The following is a 20,423-nucleotide window of genomic DNA, read 5'->3' on the forward strand; positions in this document are numbered from 1 at the left end:
GGGCAGAGGCGAATCTGCAGGACATCTCCGCCGTCCACATTGCCGGGAAGGACAACACCACGGCAGACTTCCTCAGCAGAGAGAGTCTAAACCCGGGAGAGTGGCAGCTGTCACCCACAGCCTTCCAGATGATTGTGGATCACTGGGGGATTCCAGACATGGATTTACTGGCGGACAAGTCCAATGCTCAAGTACCCAGATACTTCAGCCGCAAGCGCGACCCGTTCTCACACGGAATCTATGCCCTGGTTCAGACATGGCCTCCAGGGACTCTGCTATACGCCTTTCCTCCGTGGCCTCTGCTGGGCACCATCATTCACAAGATTCAGAAACACCGGGGCCTAGTTCTTCTAGTAGCACCAGACTGGCCAAGAAGACCCTGGTACGCGGACATGAGAAGACTACTGGCAGGGGAGCCCCTTCCCCTGCCTCCTCTCCGGGACCTTCTACGTCAAGGTCCCATCCTCCACGAGGATCCAGCTCAATTCTCTCTTACGATCTGGCCATCGAGAGGGCTAGACTGAAGAAAAGAGGTTACTTGGAGCCCGTGATAAATACACTCCTCCGAGCTCGCAAGTTTTCTACATCCCTCACCTATGTAAGGATCTGGAGAGTATTTGAAGCATGGTGCGACACTCATGGCACCAATCCACATGTGACCACAATCCCTATTGTGTTGGATTTCCTGCAGGATGGACTTCAGAAGGGTCTCTCCCTCAGCTCCATCAAAGTTCAGGTGGCTGCGCTGTCTTGCTATGGTCCCAGGAGGGATGGCAAGACCATCGCCAAGCACCCAGATGTTTCTCGCTTCCTGTCCGCCACTGAAGTGGCCTGTGCCTTTGTGGAACCTCAACCTTGTTTTGGATTTCCTCGTGGGATCCACCTTCAGACCCCTTCGGGGCCTGTCTCTCCGGTCTCTCACTTTGAAGATGGTGTTCTTGCTGGCTGTCTGTTCAGCACGCCGCATCTCAGAGCTGCAAGCATTGTCCTGCCGTGATCCCTTTCTGCGAATCACTCCAGAGGCTATCCATCTTCGCACGGTTCCCTCCTTTTTACCTAAAGTGGTTTCACCTTAATCAGACTATATCCTTGCCTACCATGGCAGGTTTGAAGAAATCTGAAGAAGGGCGTTTATTGCGCCATCTCGACATTGGCAGATTACTGCCCAGATATCTGGAAGTGACACAACAACTACGAAAGACGAACCATCTGTTCGTCCTGCACAGCGGGAAGAAGCAAGGTGAAGCGGCCTCGCGGCCCACCATTGCCCGCTGGATTAAAGAAGTTATCAGAGCAGCTTACATAGAAGCCGGGAAGTCTCCGCCTCTACAAGTCAAGGCTCATTCTACCAGAGCACAAGCGGCATCCTGGGCTGAATCCAGGATGCTGTCGCCTGCAGAAATCTGTAAAGCAGCGACGTGGTCCTCCCTCCATACCTTCTCCAGATTCTACCGTCTGGATGTCCAGGCCAGGGAGGACTCAGCATTTGCGAGGGCGGTACTACATGGTCCTCAGGCAGCCTCCCGCCCAGGCTGGGAGTAAAGCTTTTGTACATCCCATTCGTTCTGAGTCCATCTGGCTACACGCCAGGAAATGTTGAGATTATTTACCTGATAATCTCCTTTTCCTTAGTGTAGACAGATGGACTCAGCATCCCGCCCAGCTGCCTGTGTACATGGGTTTCTCCGATTCAAGGTAAGCCATGTCTTATATTCCATAAGAGCGTACACTCTACCAGATGTCAACGCCTTCCGGTTGGGAATGCTGGCGGTCTCCAGCTACTATCAATCGGTCAGGGGAATCCTGTTTTCACTTTTCACTGAGCGTCAGTACACATATCCATAACAACTTTTGCAAGGAAGATTACTGAGTTGCTGCACTTCCTGTGGGGATATATATACCCCCGTGCTGACGTCAGATCCGTCTCCAACTGCTAGCACGCGGATACTATCCCATTTGTTCTGAGTCCATCTGTCTACACTAAGGAAAAGGAGATTATCAGGTAAGTAATCTCAACATTGTAAGTGCTCTAGAGATAAGGAAATATCTACAGGACATTGCTGTATTCAGCTTTGAAAGTGCCAAAAAGCAGAATATAAATTAAATAGTCTGGATCAGTTTCCACAGTGTGTCTGTCTATGAAGAAAATCCTGGAGACCCAGTATTGACACAGAACTTTAAGACTCTCACATTACATAAGATGGGATTAAAAGATCACAGGATCCCACACTGTCACTTGGCTGCCTAGCCATCTAAATGCCAGATACCTTCCAGGTGTCCCAGCATACATTTTGATTCCCCTAAGGACCAAATCGGATCACCCGTGGTGGGGCCATATACCAGACTGCCAGCCATTTAGACCTGCCTTTGATTAATATCATATTACCTCTGTATCAAGTGAAGGTGCAACTGCACCTTGAGTATTGTGTGCCTTTCTGGTTATCCCATGCCAAGAAAGACATAACAGGACCAGAAAAGATGCAGAGGAGGGCGACAAAAGTGGTAAAGGGGATGGAACATCTATCCTATGATGAGAGGCTATGCAGACTAGGACTCTTCAGCTTGGAAAAGAGACTGCTGAGAGGGGACATGATAGTTTATAAAATTATGAGTGGAGTGGATTGGGTATTATGAAGGATGGTTATTTACCTTTTCAAATAATACTAAAACAAGGGTACACTCCATGAAACTAACAACCAGCAGATTCAAAACAAATTATAGAAAGTACTTTTTCACTTAGCGCACTATCAAGCTGTGGAATCTGTTGCCAGAGGACGTGGTCACAACAACCAGTATAGCGGATTTAAAAGATGTTTGGATAAGTTCTTTAGAGCAAAAGTCCATAACACATTATGGAACCAGGCTGCTTACACTAACTTTTAAAAAAGAGATAGCACAGCTTTTCAACTAGATGATGGGGGAAAGCAGACAGTCGCTCAGAAGCATATGGTTCGGAATGATGTATCTTTGAAGGATACTAAGAGAATAGAAAAAATAGGGCATCCCAGTAGAGAGATTCCAATAAATGCCAAAGGGGACCAGGTGCCTTTAAGTAAAGAGCTGGAAGATTCCAAATTACTCCTGTCACCTGATGAGCAGGTTGTTAATACAAACAAGAAACATACTATGAAAAGTCTTTATACAAATGCTAGAAGTCTAAAAAATAAGATAGGAGAGTTAGAGTGGAAGGAGGATAACCAATGAGACACGATGATACCAGGGTACAAACTATATCAAAATGATAGGATGGATCAAATTGGTGGAGGGGTGGCACTATATATTAGAGAGAGCATTGAGTCAAACAGGATAAAAGCTCTGCAGGAAACAAAATGCAATGTTGAATCTTTATAGACAGAAATTCCTGATGAAAAAGGGAATAAAATAGTAATGGGGTGTATTACATCCACCTGGCAAGAATGAACTAAGAGACAATGAAATGCTAAAAGAAATTAGGGAAGCTAACAAAATTGAGTGATTTCAATTACCCCAGTACTGACTGGGTGACTGTTACATCAGGACATTCTAGAGAAGTAAAGTTCCCAGATGAAATAAATGATGGCTTTATGGAGCAGCTGGTACAAGAACCAACGAGAGGAGAGACTATTTTAGACTTAGTCCTCAGTGGAACACAGGATTTGGTGCGAGAGGTAACAGTGTTTAGCCACTTGGCAATAGTGATCACAACATGATCAAATTTTACTTAATTAACTGTAGAGGAAGTGCAAAAAAGAAATCTACTGTGATAGCATTTAACTTTCATAAAGGTGACTATGATAAAATGAGGAAAATGATAAGGAAAAAACTGAAAGGAGCAACTGCAAAGGTTAAGAGTTTAGCTCAGGCATGGATGCTTAAAAATATCATCTTGGAAGCACCGAACAGAAATATTCCACGCATTAGAAAAGCTAGAAAAAAAGGCTAAACGACTACCGGCATGGTTGAAAGGTAAAGTGAGAGAGGCTATAATATCTAAAAGAATATCTTTCAAGAAATAGAAAAAGGATCCAAATGAAGACAACATGAAACAGCACAAACACTGGCAAGTCAAATGCAAAGCATTGATATGCAAGGAAGAAAATTTGAAAAGAAGCTTGCCATAGAAGCAAAAACTCATAATAAAAACTTTTTCAGGTACACTCGAGGTAAAAAGCCTGCGAGGGAGTAGGTTGGACCATCAGATGATCAAAGGGTAAAAGGAGCACTTATGGATGACAAAGCCATAGCAGAGAGACTAAATTAATTCTTTGCTTCAGTATTCACTGAGGAAGATGTAAGAGTTATACCCATGCCTGAAATAATATTCAAAAGTGATGATTCAGAGGAACTGAAACAAATCTCAGTGAACCTGGAAGATGTACTAGGGCAAATTGACAAACAAAAGAGTAACAAATCACCTGGACAAATTATATACATCCCAGAGTGCTGAAAGAATTGAAAAATGAAATTGCAGACCTGCTATTGGAAATTTGTAAATTATCAAAAACATCATCTATGCTACCTGAAGACTGGAATGTTGCCAATATAACGCCGGTTTTTAAAAAGGGATCAAGGGGTGATCCAGGAAATTACAGACCAGTGAGTCTGTGCCATGTGCCAGGCAAAATGGTAGAAACTATAATAAAGAACAAAATTGCTGAGAAGATAGAAAAACATAGTTTAATGGGACAAAGCTAACATGGATTTAGCCAAGGGAAGCCTTGCCTCACAAATTTGCTTCATTTTTTGGAAGGCGTAAATAAACATGTGGATATAGGTGAGTCAGTTGATATAGAATATCTGGATTTCCAGAAAGCATGTGACAAAGTCCTTCATGAAAGACTTCTTAGGAAATTAGAAAATCATGGGATAGGTGGATTGCCAACTGGTTAAAAGATAAAAACAACAGAGAGTAGGGCTAAATGGTAAATTTTGCCAATGGAAAAAGGTGAATAGTGGAGTGCCCCTGGGATATGTTCTGGGTCCAATGCTTTTTAATTAATTTATAAATGACCTGGAAATGGGAACAAGTGAGGTGATCAAATTTGCCGATGACACAAAATTATTCAAAGTTGTCAAATCACAAGAGGATTGTAAGAAATTCCAAGAAGACATTGCAAAGCTGGAAGACTGGGCAAGCAAATGGCAAAATAAATTTAATGTAGACAAGTTTAAAGTGATGGACTTAGGGAAGAGAAACCCAAATTATAGCTACAAAATGAAAGGTTCCACATTAGGAATCACCACTCAGGAAAAGGATCTAGGCATCATTGTTGAAAATACCTTGAAATCTTCTGCTCAAGGTACAGCAGCAGCCAAGAAATTAAATAGAATGCTAGGGATGATTAAGAAAAGAATGGAGAATAAAACAGAGAATATCATAATGCCTCTGTATCGCTCCATGGTGCGACCTCATCTTGAGTATTGTGTGCAGTTCTGGTCACCACATCTCAAGAAAGATAACAGAATCAGAAAAAGTACAGAGAAGGGTGACAAAAATGATAAAGAGGATGGAACAATTTCCCTATGAAGGAAGGCTAAAGAGGTTAGGACACTTCAGCTTGGAGAAGAGATGGCTGAGGGGAGATATGATTGAGGTCTATAAAATAATGAGTGGAATGAAATGAGTAAATGTTAATCAGTTGTTTGCTCTTTCAAAACGTACAAAGACCATGGGGGGGACAATGAAGTTACTGGATATTGGACAATACCCAGTACAATGAGCAATTAAGCTCTGGTATTCATTGCTGGAGGATGTGGTTAAGGCAGTTAGAGTAGTTGGGTTTAAAAAAGGTTTGGACAAGTTCCTGGAGGAAAAGTCCATAAAAATTATAAAGGGAGAGTTGCAGCAATCCACTAAGCAGCTTGGAATCCTACCCCTTGGGATTCTGCCAGGTACTTGTGACCTTGTTGGAAACAGGATACTGGGCTTGATGGACCCTTGGTCTGACCCAGTATGGAAGTCTTATGATCTTATTATTAGCCAGACAGACTAATGAGTTATTACTCTCTCTGGAACTAACAGGAATTAGATCTACTTTATGGGATCTGACAGTTACTTGCCTTCTGGATTGGCCATTGTTAGAAGCAGAATGCTGGACTCGATGGACCTCAGTCTGACCAGCCAAAACATCCTGCGCTAAAAAAAAAAAAAACACGGCAAGCTCAGCACAGGTGCATGCAAATTAGAATATAAAAAATTGCTATCCTGGGTCAGACTGAGAGTCCATCAAGCCCAGCATCCTGTTTCCAAAATCCCATGCTACTAATACTGGTAATAAGTAGTGGTTATTCCGAAGGTCAACTCGGTTAATAGCAGTTTATGGACACTTCCAACTTGTCCAAACCTTTTTTAAACCCATCTACTCTAACTGCCTTAACCACATCCTCCAGCAATGAATACCAGAGCTTAATTGTTCATTGAGTAAAAAATAATTTTCTCCAATTTGTTTTAAATATGCTACTTGCTAACTTCATGAAGTGCCCCCTAGTCCTTATATTATCTGAAAGAGTAAATTGCAGGGTAATAATATAATAAGCTAAATTAATATTAAATGTTGGGCACTTAATAATTTATTGACTCCTTCACTATCTGCTTATTGGTCCCTCCACTGTATCATGTCAATGAATGGACCAAGTGGAGGTCAGTGAGGGAACAGCCCTGCCAGAGGAGGTAAGGTCTTCTTCGGCAGGAGCTCCTGGGTAGGGAGGGGGAATTTAGAGGGCTGGGGAGTTGCTGGTCTAATTTAATTTTCTGCCAGGAGCTGGAGGGGGATGTGAAGAAAACCAACCCTAGACTTCCCGGCAGAAGACATTTTTAAAAAGGTGAGCTAGACTTGCTAGATAGGGGGAGTGGTGAAAGCCATGGGACTTACTTATTTAGTTTTTAGCACAAGTTGGAATATAAATAGACTACAAGTTATAAAAATGTGCTTTTTCAATTGTGTGCTTTTTTTTTTTTTTTTTTTTTTTTTACACTCCTGGTCTTTTTGCATATCAGCTTACTGCATCCTGCGAGGACCGTATTTTATAACACCCACATTAAGTAAAACCCACTCTAAAATCTAACTCTGATTTTAGTGCAATCTTTATTATATCGGCCCCTCTGTCAGCAGCTCTAACTGAGTTGCCGTCTACAAGCAGGAAAAGCCAACTTCGCTATTACAAGAAGGCAGTACTGATATTCATGAAGAAGGTACAATGCCTACTCTTTTGAACAACCCTTCTCATAATAATAACAAAGCAGACCATGTGCTAGAGAGAGAGCACAGCCCAAACCTCTCCAGCAAACACAGCCAGAACCTAATCCTGTGTTTTGTCTACAATATAAAAAAGTTTTCCCAGTCATATGTAAACTGCCTTTCAATGGCTGGAAGGCCTTAACACTTCAGCCCACTATGGTCTCTGATAACCATGGACCGCTGGGTATTAAAGATCGACAAAAGAATCACTCCATGAATGTAGAACAAGCCAACTCCTCCAGTCCTCATTATTGCAAATGCAGTGGGAGCAGGCCCAGTACTACAAAGGAAAAAGGGATTCTATTCCAACTATCTTCTCATTAAAAAAAAATGGCAATCTCCACTCCATCTTGGACCTGAGATTTCAACAAACTGCTGAAGAAAGAAAAGTTCAGAATGAACTATTTAGGGGCATTCCTACCTTAGCTGGAGATTAACTACTGATTAACCACTCTAGACCTCAAGGATGCCTTCATACATATCCTGATTCACAAAAATCACAGAACATTTCTGCATTTCACCATAGCCAGCAATCATTACCAATATGGTGTTCTCCTTTTCAGCCTCTGTGCACCATCCAAGGTGTTTAGAAACAGTGTTTTTTCTAAATTTGGCTGATTGGCTCATATCCATCCATAGTCTTCAATAGGTGAGGGGGTGAAGCCAGTATCTGCTGTGAAGCCAGTTCCAGCTGCCAGCCTGTGTTTGCCAGATGGTCCACTGGCCTGCATAGTTCCAAAGAAGGCAGATGAATTGGGGAGAATGCATATTCTATTAGGACAGCAGTTCTGATTATGACACAGGTGTGCCAACTGTTCCTTGAAACAGCAGAGTGTGACTCGCACCTTAGTATAGGCTTATGGGGGATTAATTATCACTTACCTCAGAAAATACATTTACTACTACAGATGGTGAAAGAAGCTTAGAAAAGACATTTTCAAAATAAGAGAACTTATATTCAGCCCCTGGTAATCAGAACTTTTGAGTTGCTACTGTTTGAGACTAGCAGCCAAAAGCAGATTACACACAGTCCCATCTCTTGCTTCACCTGAAATAGCCTTTTTCACCCCCAAATTTTTCTCACCTTAGGCAGAATGTTACCGAAACGTTGAATCCCCTGCAAAGTTGCTTCATTGTTTGGAAAACAATAATTTGGTGGTGCCCTTCCAGTATTCTAGAGAGCAAAGGTTCAGGAGCATTTTGACTGCATTCCTGGTTTTCCTGACTTGGTCCTGCAAAGCTGTCATTTTCAGCCACCATCTAATTGGGGAGGCCCCACAGCAGCCTTTTTACAAAATTTCGGAATTGTTGATTTCTGGAAGTTGTATTCTTCTTTTTATTTTTACACCATGTTGAGCCTTTTCCTTGAGTAGGCTGGATGAGTGTACTTTGGAGTGTTTCTCTATTGCCTCTCTTTTCTATTAATTTAAATTGTAATTTTTATTGTATCTTAAGCTTGTAAACCATTGTGATGGCTCGTCTGAACAACGGTATATAAAAATTTATTAAATAAATAGAAGAGAAGATAAGGCCATCGCGGAAAGATTAAATGATTTCTTTTCTTCGGTGTTTACTGAAGAGGATGTTAGGGAGGTACCCGTACAGGAGAAAGTTTTCATGGGTAATGATTCAGATGGACTGAACCAAATCACAGTGAACCTAGAAGATATGGTAGACCTGATTGACAAACTTAAGAGTAGTAAATCACCTGGACCGGATGGTATACACCCCAGAGTTCTGAAGGAACTAAAAAAATGAATTTTCAGACCTATTAGTAAAAATTTGTAACCTGTCATTAAAATCATCCATTGTACCTGAAGACTGGAGGATAGCTAATGTAACCCCCATATTTAAAAGGGGCTCCAGGGGTGATTCGGGAAACTACAGACTGGTTAGCCTGACTTCAGTGCCAGGAAAAATAATGGAAAGTATTCTAAACATCAAAATCACAGAACATATAGAAAGACATGGTTTAATGGAACAAAGTCAGCATGGCTTTACCCAAGGCAAGTCTTTCCTCACAAATCTGCTTCACTTTTTTGAAGGAGTTAATAAACATGTGGATAAAGGTGAACCTGTAGATGTAGTGTACTTGGATTTTTCAGAAGGCATTTGACAAAGTTCCTCATGAGAGGCTTCTAGGAAAAATAAAAAGTCATGGGATAGGTGGCGAGGTCCTTTCGTGGATTACAAACTGGCTAAAAGACAGGAAACAGAGAGTAGGATTAAATGGACAATTTTCTCAGTGGAAGGGTGTGAGCAGTGGAGTACCTCAGGGATCTGTATTGGGACCCTTACTTTTCAATATATTTATAAATGATCTGGAAAGAAATACGACGAGTGAGGTAATCAAATTTGCAGATGATACAAAATTGTTCAGAGTAGTTAAATCACAAGCAGATTGTAATAAATTGCAGGAAGACCTTGTGAGGCTGGAAAATTGGGCATCAAAATGGCAGATGAAATTTAATGTGGACAAGTGCAAGGTGATGCATATAGGGAAAAATAACCCATACTATAGTTGCACAATGTTAGGTTCCATATTAAGTGCTACTCCCCAAGAAAGAGATCTAGGCGTCATAGTGGATAACACATTGAAATCATCGGTTCAGTGTGCTGCAGCAGTCAAAAAAGCAAACAGATTGTTGGGAATTATTAGAAAGGGAATGGTGAATAAAACGGAAAATGTCATAATGCCTCTGTATCGCTCCATGGTGAGACCGCACCTTGAATACTGTGTACAATTCTGGTCACCGCATCTCAAAAAAGATATAATTGCGATGGAGAAGGTACAGAGAAGGGCGACCAAAATGATAAAAGGAATGGAACAGCTCCAATATGAGGAAAGACTAAAGAGGTTTGGACTTTTCAGCTTGGAGAAGAGATGGCTGAGGGGGGATATGATAGAGATGTTTAAAATCATGAGAGGTCTAGAATGGGTAGATGTGAATCGGTTATTCACTCTTTCGGATGATAGAAAGACTAGGGGGCACTCCATGAAGTTAGCATGTGGCACATTTAAAACTAATCGGAGAAAGTTCTTTTTCACTCAACGCACAATAAAGCTCTGGAATTTGTTGCCAGAGGATGTGGTTAGTGCAGTTAGTATAGCTGTGCTTAAAAAAGGATTGGATAAGTTCTTGGAGAAGAAGTCCATTACCTGCTATTAATTAAGTTGACTTAGATAATAACCACTGCTATTACTAGCAACGGTAACATGAAATAGACTTAGTTTTTGGGTACTTGCCAGGTTCTTATGGCCTGAATTGGCCACTGTTGGAAACAGGATGCTGGGCTTGATGGACCCTTGGTCTGACACAGTATGGCATGTTCTTATGTTCTTAATGTAGATTTCCCAAGTTGTTTGAGTGATCACCTCCAGTCCAGAGCAAACGTTGCAATGTCTCCTCCCAAGTGTCCCTGAGACTTGAGTCCTGTAGTCACAGGACTGCTCAGGTGGAAGCAGATCCAGGGATTCCGGTGTCTTATGCAATGCCCGTATTTGCCCCCTCAACCAGACAGAATGAGAGACTTCAGACGGTTCCTTCTTTTTCCAATAAACCTCCTTGATGAAAGAGTGATAAGTGTCCTAAGAGGAAGAGAACTGCCAGCAGGTCCTCAGATCTGACTTAAGAGGCAGGTTCTCTGATAAATGTTTGTAAGGCCTGTGAGCCAACACATCCTCTCAGGCCCCATCTCCTCCTCCTGTGCGGGCATCCTACTCAGTCCAGATGGATTGCTGACTGCAGAACCTTCATCTGCTGATAGTAAGTTGGAATTGTTAGGAAAGAACGCTTAAATCTTAAAAAAAAAAAAAAAAAAAAAATTCTTAAAGAGTTAGACTGTTACTGGCTGTGTATATTGTGTGTTAGCTTTTAAGGCTAGTATTTGTTTGCAAGTGTTTAGATTAATTTTGTGAGTTAGTAAAGTTTAGTATTTTTAAGTATTAGAATTGTGAGTTTGCAAAGAATCCCTTGGTCTGAAAAGGTGAGATTATTCATAGAAACATAGATTATGACGGCAGGTAGAGACCACATGACCCATTCACAACTCTCACAAGTTTTCAGATGTCAGTATGGAGCACAGTTTAGTGGCAGTGAGCTTGCTGGGTTTGTCTTCCCAGCTGATGGAAGCCCAGAGCAGGATGCAATGAGAGTACAGCTCTGGAATTTTAAAGAGTCAAGCTGCAATCCTTAATTATGGCAAGATAAAGAAATAATGCTTGTCCAGTCAGGTGAAAGCGTCAGCCAGGTAGATTAATTTTACTCCCAAACAGTATTTGTTGAATGCTGGGAACGTCCAGCAGCAGCTTTATCTGATTTCAGCTCACCCCATTGTATCCCACAGTGAGATGCACAATTCAGGAAGAACTGACTGCCCTAAGTGAAACCTTACATCTCTGGTAAGAATACTGGAGAGCGAATTTCTAGCCTGGGAATTACCTTGCCCTAGCAAGAGACATTTTTTCTTTACTTTGCCATGATAACTGTCGTTTCCATATTTGAACTGAACCACAGAGTGACTGCCAGCGACCTAAATTCGATTCTGAGTTGGAAAGTGAGGGCCCACCATAGAGGTTTATGATAGTTTGACGTGATAGAACCCACAGCCAAGGGGGACTATAGAAAACTGAGTTAAAATAGAAAGAAACTAGTGTGATCCAAAGACCCTGTGGCAGCATAATGCCGGTCCACATGCCAGGCCCAGCCTCTTATTCGTCTTCAGAGTTTTTGAGTTGGGAGTAGTTCAGAGAGAGCTCTCAAACAAAGGGGAAAGTGGAGTCAGGCACCCAGTAGCTGGCTTAAAATGATATTTAGGAACTGTGTTCAGTTGCAGGGACACGTGAGGCCGATGCTGGTGTTAACAGAAAGCATCTGTTCCAGATTGTGAAAGGTGGCCTGAACAGTAGGAATCTGCAGCTTTTTAGTGGTTCGTATTTTAAGCCCCAAATATCAAATAAATATTATTATTGCACCAAAATAAGACAACCTTAAATTTCTTTCATAGTGCACTTTTATACATCCTCTCATCATATATTCTGGAAACGTCATTACACTTTTATGCCACTAAAACAAAAATGGCTGGTTTAAACTCATAATCTGGGCAATAAATGAATCTTCTCTTTATAATTACATATTTTTATTGTAAAAATAGAATAGAGGACAAGTTATTTGAGAATTTTGTGTGTGGCATATACATAGGAAATGCCAAAATGGCTCCTAGGCGTGCAGTCCAGTGAGGTGTAATGCTTCTTCTTAAGTTTAGGTCTCCTAATGGGAATGAAGTAATTGTGCCTTCTGACTGTGGTTTTGTCGATGGAGTGAGTGCTTGTAAATTAACAACTGTGTAGAGGTAGCCAAGGCCACTTTCTAACCCTGCCTGTGCTACCTTTCTCATTTCTGATCCAATGTTCTTTTAATGATGCCTTGTACTAAGCTGCCAAACCTGTCCTCTGTTTTAGGCACTATTTATCACTGTGATCTGACCAAAGATGCATTGGAGCCAGTGGTGTTTCGTGAGGTGACGGTGAAAGGGTTTGATCCTTCCGACTACCAGACAGTGCAGGTAATAAAGGCAATGTGCATCCTTTGATCCTTGAATAATCACTGGTCCACCACCATAAGAAACAAAGAAACCCCTTCAGTTACCTTGAGAATGGGTTCATTTTGGCTCATGCGACAGTTTTCTGGAGCTTTTAGATTAATTCATGAGATTTTCAGCCTTTTCGGCAGGCTCCCCAGTTTAGACACTTGTCCAGCTCAGATTATGCTTTCTATTTGAACAGGGCAAGCCATCTGCATCCCAGGAGATATTTAAAGGAGATTGCCAGGATCCCATGCTACTATTTTAATATCTGTACAGTAGTCATTTTTGGCCTGCGACTCTGTCCAGTCTGGCTCTTTTGAGAATGATCTGGGTGTTGGTATAAGTTTGGGAACTTGCATCCTTATCTACCCAGAATGATAACTGACTAAAGAGGTAAAACAATACTGACATGTGTAAAGAGCAATATCCTGCAGGTGGGCAACCTTGTACAGCTGGGAAATATATTTAGCTAGAGCAGTATAGACGGGAATAACTGGGAAGAAAGGATGGGTCAATTTGTCTTTTTCTGCCGTCATTTCCCTTGAGATCGCTCTTCAGCTGGTCTCGCTTTAGCCATTCTTTTGGGTGTTTTGAGGTGATGTTTGTATCAAATAGGAGGAGCTTCCATAAACCCCACTTACTGCTGCTGTGGAATTAAAAGTGATTAAGAAAATGGAGTATTTTTTTGTTGGTTGTAACGTGAGTAACATTTAAAAAATGTGTTTGCTAACGCTGCTTCTCAAATTAGAAATTTGAAACAAAAGAAGTAGAGTTTTTGAGGCCTAGGCTGTTCCTCTTTCTCCCTGCCTGAAATAAAATCTGTTACTGTTAAAGAAAACCCTTATGAAGTTAACGGGGCTGTTGGGGTCTTGATACCAGGAACTGTTTGATAGAAAGGCAATATACCATTAGCCCAATTTTAGTTTAGAAGCGAGAAAGCCCTCCTTAGCTGCTTTACAGGAAAAGACGTCGTCAGACAATAGGATGATCCTTTACTAATTATCTAAAAATCCTCCCAGGCTTCCTGAGATTATTTTACAGAAACCATAGCTAGGGATCTCAGAGGTCATGGTTTTGCTCAATAGATTTTATTACCTGAAGGCGGGGGGGGCTGTCCTAATATTTATATTTTTTAAAGCATTTATTACCTGCCCCTCCTGAAAGTTCATATAGCTGCCAAATTAATCTCTCCTCCGAGGGAGAATTGCGATGCATTGTTACACAGTCTGACTCCACCTCGGTTTAATTTAACTGAGTAGAAAATGTGTGTGTTTCGTCTGTAGGAGCTCGTAAGTTAGGCTCAGGCCTTTCTTGTGTGGTGCCAGTTCTTTGGAGATTCTTGCCCAAGAAAAACAATGTCTTATGTTTAGGTGGCTTTGGAAAGCGCATCTTTTTCAGTCAGCTTATTCATTTTTGACTGCATCGTCAGAATCCTTTCCCACCTGGGGATCCTAAGAGTGTTGTGCTATTATCTTATGAGCTGGCATTTTGTAAATGATGGATTTTAGGATTTTATTCTATCTCATTTGTGTGTGTTAGAATTTTGAAGTTTTACTGTTGAGCTCCTGGAGCAGGGGAAGGATGATTAAGAAGTGTTATAAAATAAAATGAAGGATCAAAGCTATTAGGAATAGAAATGTGGAAAAAGCACAAATAGATGATAAATCTATTGCATTACTTCCAAGAACTGTAACAGTCTTCTGCCATCTCTCTGTACCTCACTTTTCTGCTCCTTGTCCCCTCCTATTTATTTATTTCTTGAATCACATTGTCCATTCAAAAGCAAGTCAAAGCGGTATACAAAAACATGAAATATAATTCAGTCAAATATAGGCAACCATATAGTGAAGGAGTAGCCTAGTGGTTAGAAGAGCAGGCTGTGAACCAGGCAAGCCAGGGTTCAGATCCCACTGCTGTTCCTTGTGACCTTGGGCAAGTTATTTCACCCTCCATTGCCTCAGCTACAAACTTAGAGCCTGATTTTAAAAGTATTTACACACCTAAAATTTGGCTTTACATTAGCCTTTGAAAATTGCTACAAGGAATGCCATTGAGTTAGGCATAGGATTTAGACGCATAAGTGCACTTTAAGGGGCTATTGAAAATTGCTACAATAGTAATTACATTTACACAAGTACATCCTTTTGAAAATTAGCTCCTTTGATTGTAAGTCATCTTGGCCAAGGAAATAACTGCAGTACCTGAATTGTAACTCACCTTGAGTTTGGATTTGGAAAAGGTGAATAATTAACCCTAGAATCCTAGTTTCTATGAGGAAAGGAAGAAGCAGTGTGGGCTATCTTAAAAAGAAAAGATGATGGCACTTCCATTTACCACTGGTAAAGTCTACAGGCCTCCAAATCAGACAAAAGAACTCGACAGAGATCTGGCTGAAGACATCCACAGAATATGGGAAGGAAGGGAGAAGTGTTGGAGATTTTAACCTGCCGGATGTGGATTGGACTAACCCTGCTGCAGCATCTGCAAGAATTAGATTGTGGATGCCCTTCAGGGTGTTCTGCGCAGACAAATGATGATGGAATCCATGAGGGAAGAGTGTGAGCCTGGTAGTCACACAGGGAGAAAGTATCTCTAATGTCTGGGTAGGTGCCCACCTGCGCACCGGTGATTATCAGACAGGATGGTTTGATATAACAGCCAAGAAGATCAAACTCCTGGATTTCAAAAATGCGGACTTTGGAAAAACAGCAACATACCTGAAGGAGGACCCAGAAAACTGGGAGGAAATGGGTGAGCAATAGTGGGCCAAATTAAAAAGACGACAAACCTCTATGCAAAAAAATAAATAAAAGTAAGAGGAAAAAGAAACCGTTCTGGTTCTCTAAGAAGGTGGCTGATAAAATAAAAGCAAAAAGATCAGCATTCAAAAAGTACAAAGGAACTCTGAAAGAAGAACACAGGGAAGATTATCTGGTGAAGCTGAAGGAGACAGAGAGAAAGCAGGATAGCAAAAGCTCAAATGGAAAAAAAGATAGTCAAAGATGTAAAACATGTAACAAAATATTTTTCAGATATATCAGAGAAAAGAGGAAGGCCAGAGGTGGCATTGAAAAATTGAAAGGAGTCAAAGAGCAAGGTACGGAGAAAGATGAGGAAATAAAAATATTAAACAAATACTTCAATTCGGGATTCACTAAGGAAGACATTGGAGAAGGATCGGTGCTGGTTGGCAAGACTATGGATGAGCGTGGGGTAGATACATCACCATTTACAGAAAAGTGTGTTTGGGTGGAACCAGAAAACTGAAAGTTTAGAAGGCCATCTCAGGATACTAAGGAAGCTCAAAGAAGTGCTGGCCGGTCTGCTGAAGGACCTGTTAAGTAGATCCTTGGAGACTGTAGTAGTGCCACAGGATTGGAGAAGGGCAGATTTGGTCCTGTTTCACAGAAGTGAGGGCAAGGAGGAGGCTGGAAACCACAGGCCGGTTAGCCTTACCTCGGTGGTGGGAAAATTAATGGAGAGACTGCTAAAGGAAAAGATAATGAGCTATCTACAATCCAATGTTTTACAACATCCAAGACAACAGAGTTTTACCAGAGGGAAGGTCCTGTCAAACAAATCTGATTGAGTCTTTTGCTTGGGTGATCAGAGAATTGGATCAAAGAAGAGCAATCAATGTGGTTTACTTGGATTTTACCAAGGCTTTTGATACAGTCCCACATAAGAGGCTCATCAATAAAATGAGAAGCTTGGAAGTGGGTCCCAAGGTGATGGAATGGATTACAAATTGGCTGACTGATGTACAGCAGCAAGTAGTAGTAAACAGAAGCTACTCTGAAAAGAAGGGAGTTCCTCAGGGATTAGTTCTGTTACTGGTTCTGTTCAATATCTCTGTAAATGATATTGCTGAGGGATTAGAAGGTAAAATTTGTCTTTTTGCAGATGACCGTAAGATCTGCAGCAGAGTGGATATATCTGAAGGAGCAGATAAAATGAGACATGATCTAAGAGAGCTCAAGGAGTGCAGTGTCATGTGTTTGGGATACGGCAAGCCAAGGAGCTGTATGTGATGGGGGACGGTGAAAGGCTGATGTGCACTGACCATGAGAGAGAGCTCAGGATAATAGTGTCTGAAAATCTGAAGGTGGTAAAACAATGTGACAAGACCAGAGGGATTCTGGGTTGCATAGAAAGAGGCATAACCAGTAGGTAAAAGGTGATAAATATGCCCCGGGACAGGCCCCAGGACAGTAGAGACCTCATCTGGAGAACTTTGTTCATTTATGGAGGCCTTATCTCAAAAAGGATAAGGACAGGATGGAAGCGGTCCAGAGAAAGGCAACCCAGAATAGTGTGGGGTCTGCATTAAAAGACTTATGAGAGAAGCCTGCAGGACCCTGGAGGAGAGAAGGGACAGGGGAGATATGATGCAGAGTTTCAAATACCTGCAATAAATTAATTTTGCACAAAAATCAAACCTTTTCTCATGGAAAGAAAGTTGCAAAACTAGGGCTGATCTGAAACTCCAAGGCAGAAGTCTCAGAATAACGTCAGTAAATATTTCTTCATGAAAAGGGTGCTGGATACATGGATGCCATCCCAGAGGAGGCAGTGAAGACAAGAATGGGAATGGAATTCAGAAGGGCGTAGGGCAAGCACAGAGCATCCCTGCTGGCTAGAGGATAGAAATGAAGAAATGGGCAGACTGGATGGACCATTTTGGTCTCTATCTGCCATCATTAACCATTTTACTATGTAAATCCTCTCAATCTTCAAAAGGTTTAAACGATTAGCTATTCTTTGCCTCCATCTCTCTTACTGCTACAGTAAATCAGATTCTTTTCCTCTGGGGTGTATTTTGTTCTTTGTAGCTATGTATCAAGCCTGTACTGCCAGCAATATCTTCTACAATATCTCTCCTTTCAGCTAATATCCAGGGGGTGAAAAAGCAAAGAAAGTCTTGATGGCTCAGTGTTGGTGACAGCAGCCAGACTCGGCTGGCCATGGACTGTTACTGCAAAAGCTAGGCTAGCTGAAGGGAGGAGAGGGTTAAAAAAAAAAGGGGGAGGGGAGAGCCCAGGAAAATGCAAATGAATACTCCTAGTACCATTGACCTAGTAAAGGCAGGTTCTGATTGGACTGGAAGCGCAAAAGAGCAGGAGGGAAGTGCTGAGCCACAACAAAACAAGCAAGGGAAAGCTTTCGCTCTTCTGCCAGAAATCTGATTCAGTCAGCTGCGCTGCTGGGTTAACCCAATATTTAGAAGGACAATTTACTGAATTTTTTATATTCCACCTTTTGTGACACTTCAAAGCAGATTTCCCCATTCCCAGAGGGTTTACAATCTTAAGGGCCTGATTTACTAAGGCTTTTCTCCTATTTTGTGTCTGTGGGGAAAATGAGGCCCCCAGGCTTGTAACATGAGGCAATGAAGTAACTTGCTCAATTTCACAAGGAGCTTCAGCGGGATTTGAAACCTGGCTTCCCTGCTTCACAGCCTCCTATTCTAAACACGAGGATTCGCCTCTACTCTACAAACTTCCCTCACTTTACTGTTCCTGCCCTTCTCTGAGCTGCAGAAAACATTACCTGCTTCATTTTCTTTCTTTCTTTCTTTCTTTAAAAGCTTTTCTATTCCGTCGTTTGGTCATGCACCATCACAACGGTTTACAGAGAGGCACAATTATTTATATATTTATTTAAAACCTTTTCTATACCGGCATTAGTGGGTACATCATGCCGGTTTACATTGTAACAAAATAGTTGAAAATACATATAACAGGAATGGTAAAACAGAGAGGGAGGGGTACAATTAAGACAGTATGGAAGGATAGTGCAACAGCAGATAAAACGTCTTCATGTGAGCCAAAATTATACATCGATATAGAGGCAGTTCTAGTTGCTACTTGAGTAGAACTAATTGATGGAGATTGTAGGCATATACATAAGCGAAAAGTATAGTTGACTGGAATTATATACATATGTCAGTAAAGTATACTGGAGTTATATACATAAGTAAGTAAAAGGATATTGGAGTTATATATATAAGTAGTTAAGGTATAAAATACAGAATATTTGGTTAGAGGTTCAAAGGGGCTTTTAGGCAGGAAATTATACTGAGGGGATGGCTATTAATCAGAGAAGGCCTGTTTGAACAGCCACGTTTTGAGTTTCTTTCTGAATTTAAAGTAGCATGGTTCAAGACGTAAAATAGAAGGTAGGGAATTCCAGTGTGCAGGGCCAGCAATTGTGAGGGCGCGCTCTCTTGTTGACGCGAGGTGTGCTGCTTTTAGAGAGGGCACGTGAAGGGATCCCTTGTTGATAGATCATGTGGATCGATTAGGGTGCGCAGCATTGAGGGGCAGGTCAAGCCAGTTAGAATGATGAGAGTATTTATTTATTTTATTTATTTATTTTATTATTTTTATATACCGACATTCGATCTCAATTGAGATATCACACCGGTTTACATTCAGGTACTGTAGGTATTTTTCTATCCCCAGAGGGCTTACAATCTAAGTGTGTACCTGAGGCAATGGAGGGTAAAGTGACTTGCCCAAGGTCACAAGGAGCGACAGCAGGACTTGAACCCTGGTCTCCTGGTTCATAGTCCACTGCTCTAACCACTAGGCTATTCCTCCTCCCTGTGGCTATGGCTTTGTGGATGATGGTGAGTGTTTTATATAAGATACGGGATGGGATGGGGAGCCAGTGAAGGTCTTTGAGGATGGGGGTAATGTGGTCTGTTTTCCGGGTGTTTGTTATGATTCTTGCCATGGAGTTTTGAAGCATTTGGAGGGGTTTTATGGTAGAGTAAGGGAGTCCTAGGAATAGTGAGTTGCAGTAGTCTAATTTAGATGAGAGGGTGGTTTGAATCACTGTACAGAAATCATGGGAGTCAAGTAGGGGTTTGAGTTTTTTTAGAACGTTAATTTTAAAGAAGCCTTCTTTTAGGATGGCGCTGACATATTTCTTCAGGTTTAGATGTTGGTCAAGGAGTACTCCAAGATCTCTTACAGCTGGTTGTGTGGAGATGGTCTTAAAGGCAGGGTCGAATGCAAAGGCTAGTTTGGGGGTAGTATGTTGTGAGATGTACAGTAGTTCGGTTTTGCTGGTATTTAAGGCTAGGTGAAGGTTGGTGAGGAGGGAGTTGATCGATGTAAGGCAGGTATCCCAGTGCTTTAGGGTGTAGGAGATAGTGGTGTGAATCAGTACGATGATTTGAACATCATCAGCATATAGATAGAATTTTAGTTTGAGGTCCGAGAGTAAGTGGCAGAGGGGGGTGAGGTAGATGTTAAAAAGGGTGGATGAGAGGGAAGAACCTTGTGGAATACCTTGCAGGGAGAGGGTGATGGGTGGATAGGCGTTACCTATCTTTACAGAAAATTTTCTGTTTGAGAGGTAGGATGTGAACCATAAGAGGGCGCTGCCTGATATGCCGATATCTTTTAGGCGGGTGAGCAGGTGGTTGTGGCAAATGGTGTCAAATGCCGCAGATATATCGAGGAGGGCAAGAAGGTAACTGTTCCCTCGGTCCATTCCTCTAAGAAGGTGGTCGGAGAGAGTGAGTAGGAGTGATTCAGTGTTAAAGTGTTTACGGAATCCAAATTGTGAGTTGTAAAGGATCTTGTGGTCCTCAAGGTAGTCCATGAGTTG

The 20,423-nt window shown here is 41.7% G+C and overlaps 1 protein-coding gene across 1 annotated transcript in view; it reads left to right on the forward strand.

The window, feature by feature from the left end:
• The window catches only part of PREP (prolyl endopeptidase), a 488,637-nt gene that overhangs the window by 260,508 nt on the left and 207,706 nt on the right, over positions 1-20,423 (forward strand). The window contains exon 10 of the mRNA XM_029595338.1: positions 12,679-12,782. Within this exon, the coding sequence (XP_029451198.1) occupies positions 12,679-12,782 (104 nt within the window). The remainder of the gene's footprint in view (positions 1-12,678; positions 12,783-20,423) is intronic.

The sequence above is a fragment of the Rhinatrema bivittatum genome, chromosome 3 (assembly GCF_901001135.1).
Source record: "Rhinatrema bivittatum chromosome 3, aRhiBiv1.1, whole genome shotgun sequence".
Taxonomy (NCBI): domain Eukaryota; kingdom Metazoa; phylum Chordata; class Amphibia; order Gymnophiona; family Rhinatrematidae; genus Rhinatrema; species Rhinatrema bivittatum.